The 24822-nt window shown below is 43.6% G+C and overlaps 1 protein-coding gene across 1 annotated transcript in view; it reads right to left on the bottom strand.

The window, feature by feature from the left end:
- Positions 1 to 595: 595 nt before the first annotated feature.
- Positions 596 to 24822, bottom strand: part of LOC147726095 (uncharacterized) — a gene marked incomplete at its 5' end in the record, with an annotated part of 29271 nt that continues 5044 nt past the window's right edge. Inside the window, one exon of the mRNA XM_086963415.1 lies at positions 596 to 1119. Within this exon, the coding sequence (XP_086819541.1) occupies positions 596 to 1119 (524 nt within the window). The remainder of the gene's footprint in view (positions 1120 to 24822) is intronic.

Below are 24822 nucleotides of genomic sequence, written 5' to 3'. Positions count from 1 at the left end.
GTCCATAATGCAGACAACCTTGCACCCTGGTGCATGGCAGTTACTTTGGCACAAGTGCAGGGAATGAGGACAGGAATGAGCCATATCAGATCAACAAGGCACATTCCTGTCCTTTTCTTTTGCTGTAAGGCAGTGCAGCAGGAAGACTTACAGTGTTGCCCATCAGCAAAATATTCTAAATGCATCCCTATCTTTATAAGAAGTGCCTTTGAGGGAATACTATGGTGAGATGGGAATTTAAAGATTTATTGTTGCTGGATTTTAGGGCAAAGTGCAGTTGCAAGAGTTGAAGAAGGGTTGGTGCTGTCGATGTGCTGTTGGATGGTCTGTATTCATTGACTGAAAAAGAGGTTAATGAGATTGCACTTTTCTGTATATAAGGAAAAACTGAGTCTGGCAGGCAGTTGATTCTGTGCTTGATTTAATGCCTTCTTTAGGCTAGAGGACCTGGTCAGCTAGCAGCCCATTCCAAATTCAGGAGAGAAACTTAGGAGATGTGAGAGCTCCAACCAAAGGTATTGTGTAGCAAAATGCATGAAAAGAAGCAGATTACAGGGATTGCACACAGACTGCAGTGCTAGAGGAACACACTGATTTAGGAGGACGCTGCAGCTTTTTTCAACCCTTTGTTAGCCTCTTCCAGCCTCTTTATGATGGTTGGTAATTTAGAAGTGATCAGGAGTGAGTACTCTGTACTACTTTCAACCAGGGGGCGTAGAGTCACTACGATTTCATTCAGGATTCCAAGCAGACCATCAAGAACTTCACTGAGCTCCAGGTACATGTTGGCCGCACTGGTCTTGCCAGCAACAGTGCTCAGTAAACTGGTGCAGTTTCTCAATGAGATTTGGAAATTATTCAAATTTTGAAACAGTGTCCTTTCCGAGTTTAGATCTTGTTGGAGGATTTGAATTTCTGCTGCGTTAGCCGCAATGGACTGTTCAATGGAATGGATTTCTGCCTCAGCGGCTGGATACTGAGATTCATATTTCTCCACAGCTATCTTGTGTATTCTTTCCAACCATCTATATTTTCTCAGGTCATTTACTGACTTTTGAGTTTGTACGATCACTTTATTGACTGCGATTTGACCTAAGAGAATGGGAAAAAAGACGACATGTTTATCGGTACACTGTAACACGGAAGTGTGTAAAATACATATACATTAAGAGAATATTCAGACCAAGCACTTAATGGTGGGCAAAGCATATCATTGCAATTGTTTATAATTTTTATATTAGGCACCTTTTTAAAAGGATTTTATGTTTTGCCACTAGAATAATATGCTAACTATTAAAATTAGCTCTGGATGGATATATGGGTAATCCTGAGTTACTCCTATTATACAGAATTACTGATAAATTCTGCCGCTCTGCTGGCTGAAATAATCTGCAGTGGTTTGTTTCTAAACTGTGAAGGAAGAGGAAGCAGTCTCTCTATGTTTTCGGACAAAGTTTAGTCTACAATTTTTTTTAAACATGGAGAGACTGCTCCCTCTTCCGGCCTTGTTTGGATGTAAGGGTGTATTTTGCATTAAGAAAATAGTACCATTCTGCCCCATCCGAATTCCACAGAATTGTAATGGAATTCTGTTCAATCAAACTCTGACAATTCTGCCCGCTGCTTGTTATTATATAAAAAAAACATCAATTCCTTGAAAGCCTACCAAACACTGGTGTTGTTCTGGTCTAATTTTAGCCAGCCTGCCATCACCAGACATATTTCTAGACCAATGGGAAGAGAGCAAGAGATCTCCAGATCCAGAGACAATGGGTGATTTGAGCAGAGGTGGTCACACCTTCCTCATGCAGGATCTGCATCTGCCTCTTCAGAAGAGGGATCTGCTCTGTAACACACCTGTGGCCCATTGGTGCTGGTGAACTTTGAAACTCCTCAGTTGATCTCTTCTTCCAGTGACCACTATGCAACTGCCATCAAAATCCACAACAGCCGTCCAGCAACCACTACCGCTGAGTTGGCGGTCTTTGGCATCCATAGACCGGCAGTGATCTGCTGCCATCACCTGTGACGGTAACTGTGTTGATGGTCTACTGAACTCCATTCAAGCGATACTCTTCCACTGCGTTCTCTGACAACTGAAATGGTAAATATCTGATGGTTTCAACCACTGAGTGGCTAGATACTGAAAATACTGTATATTTTGAACTGCATAGCATTTCTCTCCATATTTAAAAGTCTACAAAAATGTATTCAAGTTCCTTTAACTGTATAACATATATCTCCGATTTTATGTCTTGGTTCTCATAAACCTATGTAAAGAATCTTGTTATTTATCCTTCAGTATGTGTCACATTTATTACCTCGAGGACTACAAAAAATGTTTAACACTGTCCCCTGATGAGATTAACTGCTCACCCACATTACCACAAAAAGAGAGTTAGTATTAGCTGCTTGTTTCCGACATCTTCTCCTGGGAATATATCTCACACTCTACATGGTTTACAACATTTTAGTAAACTGTGCAGAGACACAGTATCTTAGATTGGTGGATCAGCGGTGGGGTACACACCTTTTCATTTGCTACACTACTTTGTCAATGACTTAACACATGATTAAATCCCAACATTGCCATTATATAGACTAATTTGTGATTGGCTTTTTTTTCAAAATTTCTCAAATAAATTGCTAGGGCCTTGGTTAAGTCTCTGAAACAGACATTTACAAATTTAAAAATCTGTACTTTATTCAGGACAGAGTAATTTAGTTATTTTTTTTAAATCTCTTAAAAGGTCAGAACTTTAGTGAAATAATGCCTGAAACCAGTAGCCATGATCAGGAGCTTGACATGACCCCTTAATTGGACCTTAAGAATTCACATTGTAGAAGTATCTGTAAGTGCTACGGTATCAGAATTGATGAAAACATTTGGAGCGTTTATCTGAAACCGCTCTGTTTAAACGTTACAGTACCCGGTGACCGTGGGGGGAAGAACAACATACAAACAATAGAGGCTGCGCCCCCTCCTAAACGATGGCGTCCCGTTAAACAAACCAGAAGCCAGAAGTAAGTAAAGGTGTTTTTTTATATAAAAAGTTGCAGACGTTTAACATTCAGAGCCTTCTAACTGAAACCGCACTGTTGTAATTTTACAGCACCCGATGAGCTTCTCAACATTAAAACCTGCACCAAATTCAGCTCAAAGGACACAGAGTGGCAGAAACAAAAGTCATTTAAAATGTAAGTTATTCCGAATATTCCGGGCAATTAAACAGAAGTAGTAACACAGTGTCCCCAATGTAAAAGAGATACATCCCTTGTGTTTTACTTTGCAGATTAAAAAATAAACGCCAGTCAAGAGTCTCAGACAAACACAGTAGACTCGGTTATACAGTACAAGAAGGTAGTAAACAAATGCCAAACAACCCTCTTGTAAGTGACATTATATTTGAAGGTCCCACATTAAAGTATGTCCTCCCCTTGCTTCAATACAGGTACCCATCTAATAAGCCCTGAAGAAAAGTCCGATAAATGAATCACGGACTTGGAAACGCGTCGGCTTTGAGACATTCGTAAAAAACTAATGCTTTTTCCGCAAAAGGCTTGTTGAAACACTTCCATGAGTGTAATGGCATAAAAAACATACATTAGGTTTAAAGACTTTGTGTGACCAGGTTTATACCAAATTAAAAAAAAATCCTCCTCAAACCTGGTAGAATCATTCAGTAGGGTACAACCTTGAAGTCATAAAAACTTATTTGTGATAATTGTTTTGTATAAATTGTGAAAAAGCACTTATTTATAATTTTTTTTGTGTTACTGTAAATAATGTTATAGTATATGTAAATACATGTTCTGTGCACGGCAACGAACAAACCTGAGACCTTGTTTCAAAATTTCTTCAAAAAAGATCACCCAGATGTTGTAGCCCAATTTAAGGATGAGAACATTATCACTGATAATGGTACTGAGAGTGGACATGAGTCAGTCCTCTCAGAAACAGCTGAGGTCAACTCAAAAGAAGACCTCCAGCTAAAACGATTGGCCAAGAGACTGAGGGTCTTATTTAAGTGACGCATCGCTGCGTGAAGACTGCGATGAATCACTTCTCAGTGCCCCCTCTTTGCGAAATGTTGAATGTGTCTTTCTAACTGTATTGTTGGGGTGAGCCTCAGCAAGGCCTACCAGTGCTAGGGGTTCACCCTTCTCTTCACAAGTCCTCAGACCAATAGAATAGATGTTGGCACAGAAACTGGAATATAAAACAAAGAGTTTATTAACCTCATGAGGTGGAACTACATTCAAACACCACCCTTTAGTAATGTATGAAGTGGCACACTAAACAGAAGGAACATACCCACACAGGGGCTCAAAAGAAGTCAGTACAAGTACAAAAAGAAGGTTTTATGTACATATAAGCTCATACAGAAAATGCACAGTCAACAAGAGGGAGGAGCTACCAGTTGCTAATTCTAGCAAACACATCCTGACAGTTACAGACTAAAGACAGCTGCATGAACAGTTGCAAGCTCAACTGAGCATGTGGAGAGTGGAAGAACCTAAATATAGTTTGTTCACAGGCAGAATATAAGAGCAAACAACAGTAAGGAAGGACAGAGAACATGCTGAATACAAGGTAGCACATGGCAGACAAGATGGCTGCCGAAAACAAGATGACTTCAGCTAGATGCTAACCCCGATCACTGCCAAATTACAACAGAAAACTCTTTTAGCATTAGCCGAAGACATTCGTTCATTTGGGGTAATCTAAATATGCATCCTGTACATCTATTAACATTATTTCAGTAATTTCTTTATTCAGCATTTGTTGGGCTTTTATTTCTGCAACATTTCTTTTAGTAGGTGTACAAGCAGTGACAAAAATGGAGCAAAGCATGGGACCACATTGTATACATACACAGCATGTAATTAATATGACTAGTATTACATATATGATGGTCAGTAGCTTCCAGCCCCAGGTAATAATTAATGTCTAGAACCGGCTTGAAAAAGTCCATGTACCAGTCTCTGGATACATTTCTGCAGCAATCTTATGCATTTTAGAGATTGCATTAAACACTAAAGGAGAGTGATCCGGAATGTAGACACAGCAACTGCTACCACTGATGCGACATGCACCACCTCTATCAGCCAAAATCACATCTAGGACCATTCGATTTTGGAGTGCTACAATCCTCGCAACTTGCAGCTCTTCTGTAATGTTCCCAAATGCCATAGACGTCTGATTGGTACCAACTTTCACAACTCTAGTCAATCGTCTTACCTTTCTGCTGTTTAACACCTTGGCTGTTATGGCTTTTCCTCTCCTGTGCTGGGTGACTTTGAATACCATTGCTTGATGACGAGCTCAGCTCGTCATAAGCACAACTCCACTGTGACTCATGACGAGCTGAGCTCGTCATGAGTAGTGAAGGGGTTAATGCAGAAACCACAAAGAAAAACAAGCCCAAATTGAAATCAACATATTGTTGCAAAGTGGTATCAGTCTGATCTACTTCATCAATACTTATTGTCTTCTTATTTCTTATTTCTGTTCTTGGAAATATTGTTTTACAACTTAAAGTCCTGATGATACAATGCAGGTGCCAAAAACACAGAAGGCAACAGAGAGGACACATAGCATACTCCAGACCATCCAACTGGGAGTTGGTAATATCCTTTGCTACCACACACAAAATAAGTATTGTGCGAGGATGGGATGTTATTGGCACCTTGGAACCATAGTACACTCACTTCATCCTACTGGAATTCTCCGAACACTGCCTATACACAGAAATCACAAATGGTCCTCTGTTCTTTATAGTTCTTGTATTTGTGAAAACATATGGTGTAGAAATATTTTCAGGTCGATACTCCTCCCATTCCCATTTAGTCCCTTTAGCTTGAGGGTAACCATCTTCATCGGGATAACACACCTTTTGGAGGCGATAATTAATCCGTCCTACTGTCATCCTTGAGATGGTGGCCCTTTCAGAAGCAAATAAAAGCACAAACCAGGCTTGGCAAGGACCATTATGAGAAAAGGGAAGAGGAATAAAAGGTGTTCCTCCCTTCTTCTGGTGAGCAGGTATCATCCCACACACCCAACAGTCAGTAGTATTCGTGGCACATTGAGTGTGATGCAGCATCTGAATAAACGTGTTGTTCAAGTAGGATTGTCGATGCTTCTGATCATGGTATGAAAGCGTAAAGTAATTATTTTCAACTGGTACTGGGGTAGTGGCGATCAGCAGCTGCCGAGCAGGAGACACTTTTCAACAAACCAGGTTGTCACTGCTACAGCCATCATAGCAACAAGAAATCCTACAGCACAATGATCTTTTTACAACAGATCTTAGCAACATTTTATCTCCCTGCAGACATAATCACTTTGTTGTTGAATCAATCGTTGGAGCTCTAAAGTCCTGGGCAGCCATTGGTGTCTTCACCAAGGGTCAAGACAGGTGAAACTATGTAGGACTGATCCCCCCTTGCCAAATCAGCACTCCGTTTCACCGACCCAGGATGGCAGCTCAACCAGTCTTTTTCAACAATGCAGACTCTTTCCATGGTCTCAGTTGGTACTGTGATACTTCAGGGATCGTGTGGTCCGGGAAGACTTCCTCAGATTCGTCAGGTGATATGGCAAGGTTTTTCTGTATCCAGAATCTCTCTATTGTCAGTCAGCACAGCAGGTTCCACCAAAGTAGGCGACAATCGCTTACAGTGAGTGCTGTGGATCCAGTTCTTCCTGTTCGTCACTTGAACCGCTGTCCTCGTAGCCAGGAGCACTTCTTTTGGTCCTCGCCACCTGGGTTCCAAGCTGTTCGACCTCTCGAAGACCTTGACCATCACATGGTTACCGGGCCGGAGTTAATGGGCCTCACCTGTGGATCTGTCTGGAAGAGCTTCTCAAACCTGTTGATGAATAGAAATCAAACTGTCAGTCAACTATGATAGATTGTCACTCATCAGAACGCATGGTACATCATGTATGGGGCGTGGCTTGGGAACTCCCCAAATGTTCATTGGTCTCCCGAATACCACTTCATATGGTGTAAGTCCAGATTGTGAATGTGGCACCGATCTAATAGACAATAATGCCAAGGGCAATGCATCAGGCCATTTCAAAGACATGGAAGCCCGTATTTTTGCTAGTTTCAGCCTCAAAGTAGCATTATGCCTTTCCACTAGCACTACTGATTGTGGGAGACTGCATGGAACTTATTTTTGATCCCTAATCCTTTCAGAAGATACTCAACAACTTGCCAAATAAAATGAGGTCCGTTGTCACTTCACAAAAGAATTCAAATACCAAATCTAGGGAAGAATTCCTTTAAAAGCACCTTTGCTGTCATGAGCGAAGTATTATCCTTTGTATGGTGTGCTTCTATCCATTTACTGAAGGCACATACCACCACTAGAACATACGTCAATTTGTTGCAGCGTTCAAGTTTGTTGTAATCCATTTGCAAAACTTCAAAAGGTGTCGTTGGTGTAGCAAACCCTCCTGTAGGAGTTTGTGTCCCTTTACCAGGATTATACTGCCTACAGATCAAACAGGACAATACTATCATTTTAGCTGTGCCGGCAATTTCAGGATGCTTCCAAACTTGCATAAGCAATGTCGTTATTGCAGAGGCTCCGACATGTGCCAGCCCATGTGCCATCTGAACCATAGGCTGTAAAAGGCTAAAGGCAATTTCCATTTATTCATATCTTTATTTCGCCAACAGCCCTCATCATCCAACAGTCCTTCTTAAGACCATTGCTCAAGCTCATCCACAGAAGTAGATCTCTGTATGTCTAGAACTTCTTGTCTAGTATCATGCCAAAGTTCAGCTTGTGACTTAACTACATACATAGAAGTAGCGCGTCGTTGCATCGCAGTTTCACGAGCAACGTGATCTGCAAAGGCATTGCCTTTGCCTGCCTTGTCAGTCACTTTGTTGTGTGCGCTACACTTAACAATAGCTATTTTCTTCGGGTACGTTAGCGCAGTCAAGAGATTATGCACTAGTTCTCCATGCATTATCTGCACTCCGTTGTATGTAAGAAAGCCTCTTTCCTTCCAAAGTAGGCCAAAATCATGGGCCACTCCAAAAGCATAGCGGCTATCTATATAGATGTTCGCACACAAGCCAGTGCTAAGTTCACACACTTGTGTCAAAGCTATTAGCTCAGCTGCTTGAGCTGACTTCTGTCGTATACGAGCTGTCTCCACTACTGGCTGAAGTGTCTTAATTGCATATGCAGCTGATGTCGTGCCATCTGGTAACTTCAAAAAACGGTGATGGATCAAGCCATGATCTTTGGACTGGGTAAGAGTGGTCTGCTTAATTCAGACACTCTGTTCATCACCACCCCCTTTTCTGAATCGTTTTTGGCCACTATAGGTGTGGCAGGGTATACTCAGACATGAGTCCCCTGCTCACTGCACCATCAGGTTTCAAGCAAGCCGGGCCGACGATGGCTGAAATGCCAGAAACCGGTCCCCAGAAGCTTGTTTCCTTTCCAGTATAAGAATTGGCTTGGTAGTTTCGTTTGCCCTGTTCCCATCATGCACTGGGACAGGAACAGACTAATTTGTATGTAGCCAGGTTCTGAGCTGGGATGGTGCAGTGAGCTAAAAAACGGTGATGGATCAAGCCCTGATCTTTGGACTGGGTAAGAGGGGTCTGCTTAATTCAGACACTCTGTTCATCACCACCCCCTTTTCTGAATCATCTGGTAACTTCAAACAAGACCCATCAACCCATAGTTCCCCATCTACATCTGAAAGGGGCGTATGTTGCAAATCAACGCAACCCTTTTTCTGTTTCTCAGTAAGGAATATACAATCATGAGACTCCTGTGACTGAGGCTGAGTGGCTGGATATGACAACAACGTAGCTGGGTTTAAAGTCGCACACCTCTTCAGAGTAATATGAGGGGCCAACAGTGTCAATTCATATCCTGTCAAGCGGGCACTAGTCAAGTGTTGCGTTTTAGTTTGGTTCAAAAGGGCAGCTACTGCATGGGGTACTAGCACCAACAATTTATGTGACAAAACTATCCCTTCACTCTGACGTATGGACACAGCTGCTGCTGCAACTGAACGGAAACAGCCAGGTAATGCACGAGCAACAGGATCAGGAATAGCTGAAAAATATGCACAGGGACACTGCTTATCACCGTGTGTCTGTATTAAAACTGACAATACACACCCATCTTTCTCATGAACATAAAGTATAAAAGCCTTGGTGTAATCTGGAGTGCCCAACACTGGTGCTGAGCAAAGAGCTTGACGTAACTGATGAAAAGCATTCTGACATTCAGTTGTCCATGGAAGGGGCATTGGAGGCTCTTTGGTCAAAAGCGCTAACAAGGGTTTAACAATGTGTGAAAAAACTAATATCCATTGCCTACAAAAGGAAGTAAGACCAATGAATGCATGGACATCTTTCTGAGTAGAAGGCACTGGTGTATCTGATATAGCTTGAATGCGATCTGATGTAAGTGAACGCCCCTCCTTAGACAGAAGGTGACCTAAGTAGGTAACCTTTGGTCTACAATATTGTAATTTCTTTTGTGACACTTTGTGGTGCTGTCAGAGGAACCAAAGTAAGAAATATTGTTTTGTCAGAAACCACTGGGTATTGCAGTATTACAATCTTGTTAACTTCTCGTAGGTCAATAATGAATCTGTAAATCCTATTGTCAGTATCTTTTTTAAAAATGGGAAGAATAGGACCGTTGCAAATGTTATAAGGAACTTCTTCCACAACCCCCACTTCAATTAAATCATGAACAATGCGTACAAGTGCTTCTTCGCCTTCCTGAGAAATTTTGTATTGAGGCAAGCGTGGCAACGAAGCGCCTTCCTTGCCACTAATATGTACTGGTGGAATAACCATTTGCCCTACATCAGTGTCTGAAGTAGCCCACAAAGTACTAGGAGTCAAGCTAATGCAGTGTCCTCTTTATAAAGACAAGATCTCTCAATCATGGGGTAGTTTTCATTCAGAATAACACGTACACCTTCAGGAAAACATTGTATCATAGCCCTAAAATTTTTGAGCATATCAAGACCCACAATATTGTCTGGTGTGTTGAGAGAAAGCAAAAATGGACAAGGAGCAGTGAATTTCTCAACATGAAATGCAAGTGGTTGTGACAGTGGGATAAGGGAAGGTGTTCTATCGACACCTATCAATGTAATGGTTAAGACAGACATGGGAGCCCTTGGAACCAATTGTTTAGATAAGGCACTACAAGTAGCTCCTGTATCAACCAGAAGCTGATCAGTAGACCCAAAAAATGTGCTGTAACATAGGGACCCTTCTCATCTACTGGAACTTCAACTGATTTCTTACCCCATCCTAAGCAATCATATGCATTAGCAGAATCTTTCAAATCAGATGGCAAATAATCAGACATTTGATATTGGTTCTGTCTATAAAAAGTGTTAAAACCATTCTGTCCACGTGTATTAGCATCAAACCTAGCACAATCATCCGTGCTTCCTCAAAGCCCTGAATATCCTGAACGATTTCTCATTTGTACCCGTACACGTATATACTGATGAGCACTCAATGCCAGACAATCAGCAGCCCAATGTCCAAATTACCTACAGTACGCACACTGGTGAGACGACAACGATGAACAGGCATAAGGAGGAAAAGATGGACCAGAATCTCCATCTGCCCCCCTTTTCTGAATCGTTTTGTCCACCATAAGCGTGGAAGGGTATATTCAGATGTGAGTCCCTTGCTCACTGCACCATCAGGATTCAAGCAAGCAGGGCCGAAGACGGCTGTAATGCCAGAAACTGGTCCCCGGAAGCTTGTTTCCTTTCCAGTATAAGAATTGGATTGGTAGTTTGGTCTGCCCTGTTCCCATGATGCACTGGGCCAGGGACAGACTAATTTGCATGTAGACAGGTTCTGAGCTGGGATGGTGAAGTAAGCTAAAAAACGGTGATGGATCAAGCCCTGATCTTTTGACTGGGTACGAGTGTTCTGTTTAATTCAGATACTCTGTCCATCACCACCCCCTTTTCTGAATCGTTTTGTCCACCATAAGCGTGGAAGGGTATACTCAGATGTGAGTCCCTTGCTCACTGAACCATCAGGATTCAAGCAAGCCGGGCCGAAGATGGCTGTAATGCCAGAAACCGGTCCCCGGAAGCTTGTTTCCTTTCCAGTATTAGAATTAGCTTGGTAGTTTGGTCTGTCCTGTTCCCATGATGCACTGGGCCAGTGACAGACTCATTTGCATGTAGCCAGGTTCTGAGCTGGGATGGTGCAGTGAGCTAAAAAACGGTGATGGATCGAGCCCTAATCTTTTGACTGGGTACGAGTGTTCTGTTTAATTCAGATACTCTGTCCATCACCACCCCCTTTTCTGAATCGTTTTGTCCACCATAAGTGTGGAAGGGTATACTCAGATGTGAGTCCCTAGCACACTGCACCATCAGGATTCAAGCAAGCCGGGCCGAAGACGGCTGTAATGCCAGAAACCGGTCCCCGGAAGCTTGCTTCCTTTCCAGTATAAGAATTGGCTTGGTAGTTTGGTCTGCCCTGTTTCCATGATGCACTGGGCCAATGACAGACTCATTTGCATGTAGCCAGGTTCTGAGCTGGGATGGTGCAGTGAGCTAAAAAACGGTGATGGATCGAGCCCTAATCTTTTGACTGGGTACGAGTGTTCTGTTTAATTCAGATACTCTGTCCATCACCACCCCCTTTTCTGAATCGTTTTGTCCACCATAAGTGTGGAAGGGTATACTCAGATGTGAGTCCCTTGCACACTGCACCATCAGGATTCAAGCAAGCCGGGCCGAAGACGGCTGTAATGCCAGATACCGGTCCCCGGAAGCTTGCTTCCTTTCCAGTATAAGAATTGGCTTGGTAGTTTGGTCTGCCCTGTTCCCATGATGCACTGGGCCAGGGACACACTAATTTGCATGTAGCCAGGTTCTGAACTTGGATGGTGCAGTGAGCTAAAAAACAGTGATGGATCAAGCCCTGATCTGTTGACTGGGTACGAGTGTTCTGTTTAATTCAGATACTCTGTCGATCACCACCCCCTTTTCTGATTCCTTTTCAATCAAGGCTTGCTCACGCTTCATTCGTTCACGCACTTCTTTCTCCCACATTCGTACACAGTCAAACATATCTTGCCTAGTCTTTTGCTTAAACATACATTGTTCCACATACTGAATCTTTTTGTAAATCAAACAATTCATGCATTGGCCAACGCAACTCAGGATTCTTACTAGTATATTCATTCCATAACATGCTGTACATTATAGAAGAAATACCATGTTTAATATACATATCCCTATTATGCGTCCCCTCCGGGGGAGGCGGTTGAGCTTCATCGAGTCTCAAACTGGTACTACCACAAAAGCAACACATTCTATGAATTGTGCTAGACACAGGCATGCTGAAAATAGTGCAACATATGCAGTATTATAACCAAAGTAGCACTTAAGGTGCGCTTGTACGTTGTGCTGTTCAAATCTTACTCAAAGTACCGAAAAGTCTCCTCATTAGATGCCTATATAAATTGCAAATTATATATACCTATATCACGGAATCCCAAATTGGCCAATACAAATTCCAAAACCAACAGCAAGCTGTAACAAACGATCTTAGTAATTCCTAGTATCAAACCAACAACAAGTGTTGCATCAAAACGACTCTTACCAATCCCTGTATCCATATTCCAACTGCCAAATTCTTGAATCGACCAAATGGTCACTGCACGGTGAATCAACAGAAAATATCTCAGTTGAGGACCAGCACCACCTGGAGGGTCGGATCAGAAAGAGGAAAAACGCTGTGGTTGCCAAGACACGGGTCTCCTCGGGCAGTGATCATCCGAAGCGAGATTCCAATCCTTCGTTTCGACCACTCCTTTGGCATCCGAGTCGTCGATGAGCCCCACTGGTTGGGGCCGGGGGCAAATTGTGTGGGGTGAGCCTCAGCAAGACCTACAAGTGCAAGGGGTTCGACCTTCTATGCACAAGTCCTCGGACCAATAGAATATAAGTTGGCAAAGAAATATAAAACATAGTTTTTTTATTTATTAACCTCATGAGGTGGAACTACATTCACACAGCACCCTTTGGTAATGTATGAAGGAGCACACTGAACAGAAGGACCATCAACCTTTTATACCCACACAGGCGCTCAAAAGAAGGCGGTACAAGTACAAAAAGAAAATTTTATGTACATATGTCATACAGAAAATGCATAGTCAACAAGAGGGAGGAGCTACCAGTTGCTGATCCTAGCAAACACATCCTGATAGTTACAGACTAAAGACAGCTGCATGGACAGCTGAAAGCTTAACTGAGCATGTGCAGAGTGGAAGAAGCTAAATATAGTTTGTTCACTTGCAGAATACAAGAGCAAACAACAGTAAGGAAGGACAGAGCACAGTGTGAGCACATGGTAGCACATGGTAGACAAGATGTCTGCCGAAAACTAGATGGCTTCAGCTAGATGCTAACCACGATCACTGCCAAATTACAACAGTATAATGCATCATTTCGCACTCAATGGCAAATAAGTAGTATTACATGATGGAGTTGTGTCCGAAGCGTGACACAACTCCAGTAATGTTCCTTTCACATGGGGCAAGCCCCATGTGAACAGGCCTGCTTCAGTTGTACACCTGTTATGAGGCAGGCATAAGGTTTTCACGCAATGGCGTCCTAGAAGTGGGCCGCTGAAATCTTATAGATTTCAGTGCACCTCTTTTATGAGGCTTGGATGTGGGGGAACGCCCACCCTGCATACATTATACTAGCTGCAGGTATAATGTAGCACAGGGGTATACAAAGTGGCACATCTGCCTAGAAGCATCACTTTGTCAAAAGGGTGCCACATGGCACATTTTTTACGCTGACGGTGTGTCAGAAAAAGTGCACACCAGTGGCACAAAAGTGTTGTAAGGGCTCATAAATGAGCAGCTGAGTTTAGAAACCCAGCTCCTCGAAATAGAAATTTGAAAGGAAAGAAATGGGCCTACAACCTATCTCTGGTGACAGCATACAAGTAAATAGTGAGAGAGAAATATTTTAACCTAAAACATCCCAAAGGAGATATTCCCCCATTTGCAGAGGGTGATGGTATCACCAAAATGTTCACTGCTTTTGAGAGAGCTTGTGTAGCTAGGGAAGTAGAAAAAAAACATTTAAACTCTCCTATTGGAACTGTTCTCAGGAAAATGTCACTCTGGAAATTGGATGTAATAGATGTTAAGACCTATGATCTTCTGGCACTCAGCATTCCGTGGGAAAGGGGAAAACATGGCGGCCGCCGGCTAGGGCAGGTCGCGTCTCTACTGTAGAGCTCCAGTAAGCCCTGTGAACTGTGGTGAAATCGGCATGACTGGCGGTTCCCCCTGAAGAGAGCATGCACTAAGTGGATTTGATCATACTTCGCCGAAGTTATTTAGCGTTTTTCCCGGTGCTCAGCACATTACCTTTGTTGCTGGCGTTTGGCGTCTGACGCCCGATGCACCTCCCGAGACAGGAGCTGAGGCAGGAGCCGCTCTGAGCGAAGCGGAGCTGCGGAGCTCCGTGAGAGGCATAGGTGGTTTCTATCTCTACCCGCCTACGTCTGCTTTGTCGCTGGGCTGCCTGGGCTGTCTGTCGGCTTGTCGACGCGTTGGTGGTCCGTCGCCCCTTCTCGGTGCTCAGCACATCACGCTTGTTGTCGTCGTTCGGCGTTCGGCGTCCGACGCCCGAGGCACCTCCCGAGACAGGAGCTGAGGCAGGAGCCGCTCTGAGCGGAGCGGAGCAAGCAAAGGAGGTTTCTACCTTTACTTGCCCAGGCTTCTTGATTTTTTTTTTACAGAGGAGACAGAATAGAGCAGAAAGCGGCAGAAAACGGCAGTACTGGCCTCAGTTCAATCTCAACGAAAAACATCTAGTTTTCAGGTGTGTGGATGTGTGGCGTCAAGACCCCCCCTTCAGCTACACTTTCCCGGTGAGCAGAGGCAGCCATGGAGCTGCGAAGGAGCCGCAGAGCGGCTGCTAGAGGTGATCTCAGCAGCCTTCATACACCATTAAAGTGCCCTAATACAACTAAAGGGACTCAATCAGGCGGCACCCTCAACGTGGGCAAAACCCAGAGGATTTGTCGCCTTAAACCTAAAACAAAGACAAAGACAAGGGCAGAACCAGAGGAGGAAGGAGCAGAAAAATCCCTCGTCCAAGCACTACCATCTAGTAAGGTGTTCGGGCAGGGGTGTGTGGCCGTTAAGGGTGGTAAGGTTGGCGATGGGGAACAGACTTTAGACAGAGGCATTGTCAAGGATAACACCCTCGCTGATACTTTTACTAAACTGGGTCTCAACCCTGACAACGCTAAGGAGGGAGCTAAAGACGTTGCAGAAGAATCTGAATCTGGCTCTAAAGAGATTATTCGGGGCCCTTCTATTTTTGTGTTTTCTGGCGTCCACACCGCAAATTCCGCCACCACAGTAACTGCGGCTATAACCCCCAGGTTGTCTGTGCAAAAAAGACCAAAAGACTTAAAAATTGGCACTAAATCAAGATCTAAAAATACTAAAGGTAGTGCAGCGAGGCTTACCCCCTCACTTAGATCTTATTTTAAGGTGTTGCCTCAAGTTCTAGAAATCCCTAGCGGACCCCTAGATGATATTAATAAGATGGGCGATATAGATGATACCCAAGGTTCCACCCCGGTGGAGGTGGTGGAAGTGGAAGGGGAAGAAGACTCAGGTGGTTTTGTCCAAAATACCTCGGAAGAAGCTGGGCTTTTAGCCGCTCAGGACAAGGCAGGTGAGACCTCTGAGATGAAGGAGAAGATTTCACTGGAAGATTTACTTCATGAAATTAAAAGTGGGTTCGCTGAATCAAAGCGTAACCAGCAGGAGATAAAAGCGGCGTTGGATGCCCTGGACAAGAGAGTAGATCTTCTCTCTGGGAGGACAGATTCTCTCAAAAGCACAGTAAATGAACTAAAAGCCAAACTAGATTCTGCTAATGAAAAGATTTATTACTTAAGGCGTGATGGGAATGCAACAAAAGAGAGAGTGGAATCTTTGGAGAACTACTCAAGGAGAAACAACATTAGAATCCTGAAAGTTCCAGAGGGAAAAGAGGGAGTGAAATGAAAAAATTTGTAGCTTCCCTGCTTAAAGAATCCTTAAATCTGGAGGTATCCGTGGAAGAGCTAGAAAAAGATATTCAGCGAGCTCACAGAGACCCCTTCCGCTTAAAACAGGGAAGGTCTAAACCTAGGAAGATTCTAGTCAATTTCTTGACGTATTCTGTAAAAGAGAAGATTTTGAATTTAGCTCTAAAATCCACTGCTTTAAAAGCTCCAGACTTCTCTTATGTTGTAAGATCCGACCTATCTAAATCTACTCTTGATAGACAATTTGAGTTGGGCCAGAAAATTGAGAAGTTTAGGGCTCTGGGAGCCACTGTTCAAATGAGGTTCCCTGCTTTTCTGAGGGTTATGTATAATAACAAAATGCACAACATCCATTCCCCATTGGAGGCAGATGAACTTTTGACGTCTATTAATGATCATCAACAGGGTAACATCTAGTGATATTTCTCAGGTTAAAACAGACATGGTACACTGAGTCACTGAGTTAAAATATAATGACAAGAAAAGAGGCGAAGGAAACAGGGGATATAAGGATGGAGAATAGGGGAAAAAAAGAGGAAAAATTAAAAAAAAAAAATACACATAAAAAAGGGTCTCTTCACAGAGGGTGTTTATATAAAAAAAAAAAAGACCTATGATCTTCTGGAGTGTGCCCTGACAAAGTTCTTTGGTCTTACCACTGTAGAGTATAGAATACGTTTCTGGGAGAATCTCACCACCCAGATTCAGTTCTGGGTCAAATTTGTTGACTTTTAAGTAAAAACACGTGATGGTAGGTTACAGGTAAAAATGTTAAAGACTACGAAGAGTTTTAATATTTAATTATGAAGGAGCATTTTTTGAGTAGTAACATCACCATCTCGTATACCTGGGTCTACTTTCTTCTCCAGAGTTGTGGAAGAAATCAAACCACTGGATCAAAACTAGCATGACCAGTACTACCACTGATGGGTGAGACCATAAGAGAGAGGCCAGAAATTCCCAACCCAGGTAAAGAGGGTAATCCTAAGAACAAAGAGTCTTCAACTGGGATAAAAAAAACCTGTTCAGAAGGGTGGACATCTACTGGAACTTCAACTGATTCCTTACCCCATCCTAAGCAATCATATGCATTAGCAGAATCTTTCAAATCAGATGGCAAATAATCAGACATTTGATATTGGTTCTGTCTATAAAAAGTGTTAAAACCATTCAGTCCACGTGTATTAGCATCAAACCTAGCACAATCATCCGTGCTTCCTCAAAGCCCTGAATATCCTGAACGATTTCTCATTTGTACCCGTACACGTATATACTGATGAGCACTCAATGCCAGACAATCAGCAGCCCAATGTCCAAATTACCTACAGTACGCACACTGGTGAGACGACAACGATGAACAGGCATAAGGAGGAAAAGATGGACCAGAATCTCCATCTGCCCCCCTTTTCTGAATCGTTTTGTCCACCATAAGCGTGGAAGGGTATATTCAGATGTGAGTCCCTTGCTCACTGCACCATCAGGATTCAAGCAAGCAGGGCCGAAGACGGCTGTAATGCCAGAAACCGGTCCCCGGAAGCTTGTTTCCTTTCCAGTATAAGAATTGGATTGGTAGTTTGGTCTGCCCTGTTCCCATGATGCACTGGGCCAGGGACAGACTAATTTGCATGTAGCCAGGTTCTGAGCTGGGTTGGTGAAGTAAGCTAAAAAACGGTGATGGATCAAGCCCTGATCTTTTGACTGGGTACGAGTGTTCTGTTTAATTCAGATACTCTGTCCATCACCACCCCCTTTTCTGAATCGTTTTGTCCACCATAAGCGTGGAAGGGTATACTCAGATGTGAGTCCCTTGGTCACTGAACCATCAGGATTCAAGCAAGCCGGGCCGAAGATGGCTGTAATGACAGAAACCGGTCCCCGGAAGCTTGTTTCCTTTCCAGTATTAGAATTAGCTTGGTAGTTTGGTCTGTCCTGTTCCCATGATGCACTGGGCCAGGGACAGACTCATTTGCATGTAGCCAGGTTCTGAGCTGGGATGGTGCAGTGAGCTAAAGAACGGTGATGGATCGAGCCCTAATCTTTTGACTGGGTACGAGTGTTCTGTTTAATTCAGATACTCTGTCCATCACCACCCCCTTTTCTGAATCGTTTTGTCCACCATAAGTGTGGAAGTGTATACTCAGATGTGAGTCCCTTGCTCACTGCACCATCAGGATTCAAGCAAGCCGGGCCGAAGATGGCTGTAATGCCAGAAACCTGTCCCAGGAAGCTTGCTTCCTTTCCAGTATAAGAATTGGCTTGGTAGTTTGGTCTGCCCTGTTCCCATGATGCACTGGGCCAGGGACACACTAATTTGCATGTAGCCAGGTTCTGAGCTGGGATGGTGCAGTGAGCTAAAAAACGGTGATGGATCAAGCCCTGATCTGTTGACTGGGTACGAGTGTTCTGTTTAATTCAGATACTCTGTCGATCACCACCCCCTTTTCTGAATCCTTTTCAATCAAGGCTTGCTCACGCACTTCTTTCTCCCACATTCGTACACAGTCAAACATATCTTGCCTAGTCTTTTGCTTAAACATACATTGTTCCACATACTGAATCTTTTTGTAAATCAAACAATTCATGCATTGGCCAACGCAACTCAGGATTCTTACTAGTATATTCATTCCCTAACATGCTGTACATTATAGAAGAAATACCATGTTTAATATACATATCCCTATTATGCGTCCCCTCCGGGGGAGGCGGTTGAGCTTCATCGAGTCTCAAACTGGTACTACCACAAAAGCAACACATTCTATGAATTGTGCTAGACACAGGCATGCTGAAAATAGTGCAACATATGCAGTATTATAACCAAAGTAGCACTTAAGGTGCGCTTGTACGTTGTGCTGTTCAAATCTTACTCAAAGTACCGAAAAGTCTCCTCATTAGATGCCTATATAAATTGCAATTTATATATACCTATATCACGGAATCCCAAATTGGCCAATACAAATTCCAAAACCAACAGCAAGCTGTAACAAACGATCTTAGTAATCCCTAGTATCAAACCAACAACAAGTGTTGCATCAAAACGACTCTTACCAATCCCTGTATCCATATTCCAACTGCCAAATTCTTGAATCGACCAAATGGTCACTGCACGGTGAATCAACAGAAAATATCTCAGTTGAGGACCAGCACCACCTGGAGGGACGGATCAGAAAGAGGAAAAACGCTGTGGTCGCCAAGACACGGGTCTCCTCGGGCATTGATCATCCGCAGCGAGATTCCAATCCTTCGTTTTGACCACTCCTTTGGCATCCGAGTCGTCGATGAGCCCCACTGGTTGGGGGCAAATTTGTCGGGGTGAGCCTCAGCAAGACCTACCAGTGCAAGGGGTTCGACCTTCTATGCACAAGTCCTCAGACCAATAGAATATAAGTTGGCAAAGAAATATAAAACATAGTTTTTTTATTTATTAACCTCATGAGGTGGAACTACATTCACACAGCACCCTTTGGTAATGTATGAAGTAGCACACTGAACAGAAGGACCATCGACCTTTTATACCCACACAGGCGCTCAAAAGAAGGCGGTACAAGTACAAAAAGAAAATTTTATGTACATATGTCATACAGAAAATGCAAAGTCAACAAGAGGGAGGAGCTAACAGTTGCTGATCCTAGCAAACACATCCTGATAGTTACAGACTAAAGACAGCTGCATGGACAGCTGAAAGCTTAACTGAGCATGTGCAGAGTGGAAGAAGCTAAATATAGTTTGTTCACTTGCAGAATACAAGAGCAAACAACAGTAAGGAAGGACAGAGCACAGTGTGAGCACATGGTAGCACATGGCTGACAAGATGTCTGCCGAAAACTAGATGGCTTCAGCTAGATGCTAACCACGATCACTGCCAAATTACAACAGTATTATGCATCATTTCGCACTCAATGACAAATAAGTAGTATTACATTGATGGAGTTGTGTCCGAAGCGTGACACAACTCCAGTAATGTTCCTTTCACATGGGGCAAGCCCCATGTGAACAGGCCTGCTTCAGTTGTACACCTGTTATGAGGCAGGCATAAGGTTTTCACGCAATGGCTTTCTAGAAGTGGGCCGCTGAAATCTTATAGATTTCAGTGCACCTCTTCTATGAGGCTTGGATGTGGGGGAACGCCCACCCTGCATACATTATACTAGCTGCAGGTATAATGTAGCACAGGGGTATACAAAGTGGCACATCTGCCTAGAAGTGTCACTTTTTCAAAAGGGTGCCACATGGCACATTTTTTACGCTGACGGTGTGTCAGAAAAAGTGCACACCAGTGGCACAAAAGTGTTGTAAGGGCTCATAAATGAGCTGCTGAGTTTAGAAACCCAGCTCCTCGAAATAGAAATTTGAAAGGAAAAAGTGGGCCTACAACCTATCTCTGGTGACAGCATACAAGTAAATAGTGAGAGAGAAATATTTTAACCTAAAACACCCCAAAGGAGATATTCCCCCATTTGCAGAGGGTGATGGTATCACCAAAATGTTCACTGCTTTTGAGAGAGCTTGTGTAGCTAGGGAAGTAGAAAAAAAAACATTGAAACTCTCCTATTGGAACTGTTCTCAGGAAAATGTCACTCTGGACATTGAATGTGATAGATGTTAAGACCTATGATCTTCTGGCACTCAGCATTCTGTGGGAAGGCGGAAAACATGGCGGCCGCCGGCTAGGGCAGGTCGCGTCTCTACTGTGGAGCTCCAGTAAGCCCTGTGAACTGCGGTGAAATCGGCATGACTGGCGGTTCCCCCTGAAGAGAGCATGCACTAAGTGGATTTGATCATACTTCGCCGAAGTTATTTAGCATGTTTCCCGGTGCTCAGCACATTACCTTTGTTGCTGGCGTTTGGCGTCTGACGCCCGATGCACCTCCCGAGACAGGAGCCGAGGCAGGAGCCGCTCTGAGCGAAGCGGAGCTGCGGAGCTCCGTGAGAGGCATAGGTGGTTTCTATCTCTACCCGCCTACGTCTGCTTTGTCGCTGGGCTGCCTGGGCTGTCTGTCGGCTTGTCGACGCGTTGGTGGTCCGTCGCCCCTTCTCGGTGCTCAGCACATCACGCTGGTTGTCGTCGTTCGGCGTTCGGCGTCCGACGCCCGAGGCACCTCCCGAGACAGGAGCCGAGGCAGGAGCCGCTCTGAGCGGAGCGGAGCAAGCAAAGGAGGTTTCTACCTTTACTCGCCCAGGCTTCTTAATTTTTTTTTTACAGAGGAGACAGAATAGAGCAGAAAGCGGCAGAAAACGGCAGTACTGGCCTCAGTTCAATCTCAACCAAAAACGTCTAGTTTTCAGGTGTGTGGATGTGGGCGTCAAGACCCTGCCTTCAGCTACACTTTCCCGGTGGGCAGAGGCAGCCGTGGAGCTGCGAAGGAGCCGCAGAGCGGCTGCTAGAGGTGATCTCAGCAGCCTTCATACACCATTAAAGTGCCCTAATACAACTAAAGGGACTCAATCAGGCGGCGCCCTCAACGTGGGCAAAACCCAGAGGATTTGTCGCCTTAAACCTAAAACAAAGACAAAGACAAGGGCAGAACCAGAGGAGGAAGGAGCAGAAAAATCACTCGTCCAAGCACTACCATCTAGTAAGGTGTTCGGGCAGGGGTGTGTGGCCGTTAAGGGTGGTAAGGTTGGCGATGGGGAACAGACTTTAGACAGAGGCATTGTCAAGGATAACACCCTCGCTGATACTTTTACTAAACTGGGTCTCAACCCTGCGCTAAGGAGGGAGCTAAAGACGCTGCAGAAGAATCTGAATCTGGCTCTAAAGAGATTATTCGGGGCCCTTCTATTTTTGTGTTTTCTGGCGTCCACACCGCAAATTCCGCCACCACAGTAACTGCGGCTATAACCCCCAGGTTGTCTGTGCAAAAAGGACCAAAAGACTTAAAAATTGGCACTAAATCAAGATCTAAAAATACTAAAGGTAGTGCAGCGAGGCTTACCCCCTCACTTAGATCTTATTTTACGGTGTTGCCTCAAGTTCTAGAAATCCCTAGCGGACCCCTAGATGATATTAATAAGATGGGCGATATAGATGATACCCAAGGTTCCACCCCGGTGGAGGTGGTGGAAGTGGAAGGGGAAGAAGACTCAGGTTGTTTTGTCCAAAATACCTCGGAAGAAGCTGGGCTTTTAGCCGCTCAGGACAAGGCAGGTGAGACCTCTGAGATGAAGGAGAAGATTTCACTGGAAGATTTACTTCATGAAATTAAAAGTGGGTTCGCTGAATCAAAGCGTAACCAGCAGGAGATAAAAGCGGCGTTTGATGCCCTGGACAAGAGAGTAGATCTTCTCTCTGAGAGGACAGATTCTCTCGAAAGCACAGTAAATGAACTAAAAGCCAAACTAGATTCTGCTAATGAAAAGATTTATTACTTAAGGCGTGATGGGAATGCAACAAAAGAGAGAGTGGAATCTTTGGAGAACTACTCAAGGAGAAACAACATTAGAATCCTGAAAGTTCCAGAGGGAAAAGAGGGGAGTGAAATGAATAAATTTGTAGCTTCCCTGCTTAAAGAATCCTTAAATCTGGAGGAATCCGTGGAAGAGCTAGAAAAAGATATTCAGCAAGCTCACAGAGACCCCTTCCGCTTAAAACAGGGAAGGTCTAAACCTAGGAAGATTCTAGTCAATTTCTTGACGTATTCTGTAAAAGAGAAGATTTTGAATTTAGCTCTAAAATCCACTGCTTTAAAAGCTCCAGACTTCTCTTATTTTGTAAGATCCGACCTATCTAAATCTTCTCTTGATAGACAATTTGAGTTAGGCCAAAAAATGGAGAAGTTTAGGGCTCTGGGAGCCACTGTTCAAATGACGTTCCCTGCTTTTCTGAGGGTTATGTATAATAACAAAATGCACAACATCCATTCCCCATTGGAGGCAGATGAACTTTTGACGTCTATTAATGATCACCAACAGGGTAACATCTAGTGATATTTCTCAGGTTAAAACAGACATGGTACACTGAGTCACTTAGTTAAAATATAATGACAAGAAAAGAGGCGAAGGAAACAGGGGATATAAGGATGGAGAATAGGGGAAAAAAAGAGGAAAAATTTAAAAAGGGTCTCTTCACAGAGGGTGATTATAAAAAAAAAAAAAAAAAAGACCTATGATCCTCTGGAGTGTGCCCTGACAAAGTTCTTTGGTCTTACCACTGTAGAGTATAGAATACGTTTCTGGGAGAATCTAACCACCCAGAGTCAGTTCTGGGTCAAATTTGTTGACTTTTAAGTAAAAACACGTGATGGTAGGTTACAGGTAAAAATGTTAAAGACTACGAAGGGTTTTAATATTTAATTATGAACGAGCATTTTTTGAGTAGTAACATCAGCATCTCGTATACCTGGGTCTACTTTCTTCACAAGAGTTGTGGAAGAAATCAAACCACTGGATCAAAACTAGCATGACCAGTACTACCACTGATGGGTGAGACCATAAGAGAGAGGCCAGAAATTCCCAACCCAGGTAAAGAGGGTAATCCTAAGAACAAAGAGTCTTCAACTGGGATAAAAAAAAAACCTGTTCAGAAGGGTGGACTCTGAGACTCTTCATTGTCTAGGGGTGTACCAGGGGAAGAATTGGTATCCTAAGAAGCTTGGTGTCAGGAATATTGTTCCTTTGGGCACCAATCTGGACACCCTGGTTGAAAAAACAAGAAACTGATCAGTTTCCCTACATAAAAAATGCCTCTAGTTCTTCTGCAGTAAATGCAGTGGCCACTCTCAAGATGGGATATCAGGAGGGCCTTGACCATGTCAGAGAGCTCACTGACGTAACTCTTATGTGGGATGTGGACCAAGCCGACTTAGTCGTCTGGCCCAATAACATGCAAAAATACACAGTATCACAGTATCAAGTGTCCCCTGATCATTGCATGCCTGAAAGATCTTATTCAGTCACAAACATTGACAATGTGATGACAAACCATCCTATGGCAATGGTGTCCTTTGACTAGGGGGATGCTGGTAAGCAAGAGAAAGCAGTCTCTGTGACACTCCTAGTTTGCTTGGTAATGATTTGGGAGCACTGAGGATCCATACCAGAGTCCATGGAATCACAGACTGGGTGTGTGCAAATACCTGAGCACTGACAGAGCTTAGAGTGCAAAATAGGTGCAAGAGTATGGAAGAATGTTGCAAGGAAAGTAGTCCCAGTATAGGCATTTGAAGAAAACAGACAATTCTGAATAACAATTTACAGGAATAAAGGAAACAGATCTTCTACTGTTAAATGAGAGATGTTATTTAATCACATCCTCATCAAAGCATAAATGTTAACTTGAAAAACTAATTCTAGCAGATACCTCACACACGGACGCCAAAAGCCTCCTGGAGAAGATCAACACAACAATCTCCACTTTCAATACCTTTGAGGTTAACAAGAAGGTCAACAAAGTCCAAAAGGATATAAAAAACTACAAAGTAGAAAATACCTATCCATATTTAAACGAGTAATTTTTCAATACCCCATATATCCCTCCGAGAACACGCAACTGGGGTCGATTTAGAAACAACCAACGAGTCACATTCTCCGACTCATCCAATACTTCTGTGGAAGACTCTGACTCTGACAACCGTCCTCTGCGTCCAACCGACCACAACCATTACTCCCACCCGTTTTTTTAGGACAGGGCCGCGGACGCGGCCATCCTCCACCATCAAACCGTGGTACAAGAAATCGACAATACCAACCACAACTACCCGGCGAGCGT

This window comes from Lissotriton vulgaris, chromosome 3_1 (genome assembly GCF_964263255.1).
Source record: "Lissotriton vulgaris chromosome 3_1, aLisVul1.2, whole genome shotgun sequence".
In the NCBI taxonomy this organism is placed as follows: domain Eukaryota; kingdom Metazoa; phylum Chordata; class Amphibia; order Caudata; family Salamandridae; genus Lissotriton; species Lissotriton vulgaris.
The sequence above is the reverse complement of the archived record's forward strand: the minus strand, read 5'-3'. Positions and strand labels throughout refer to the sequence as shown.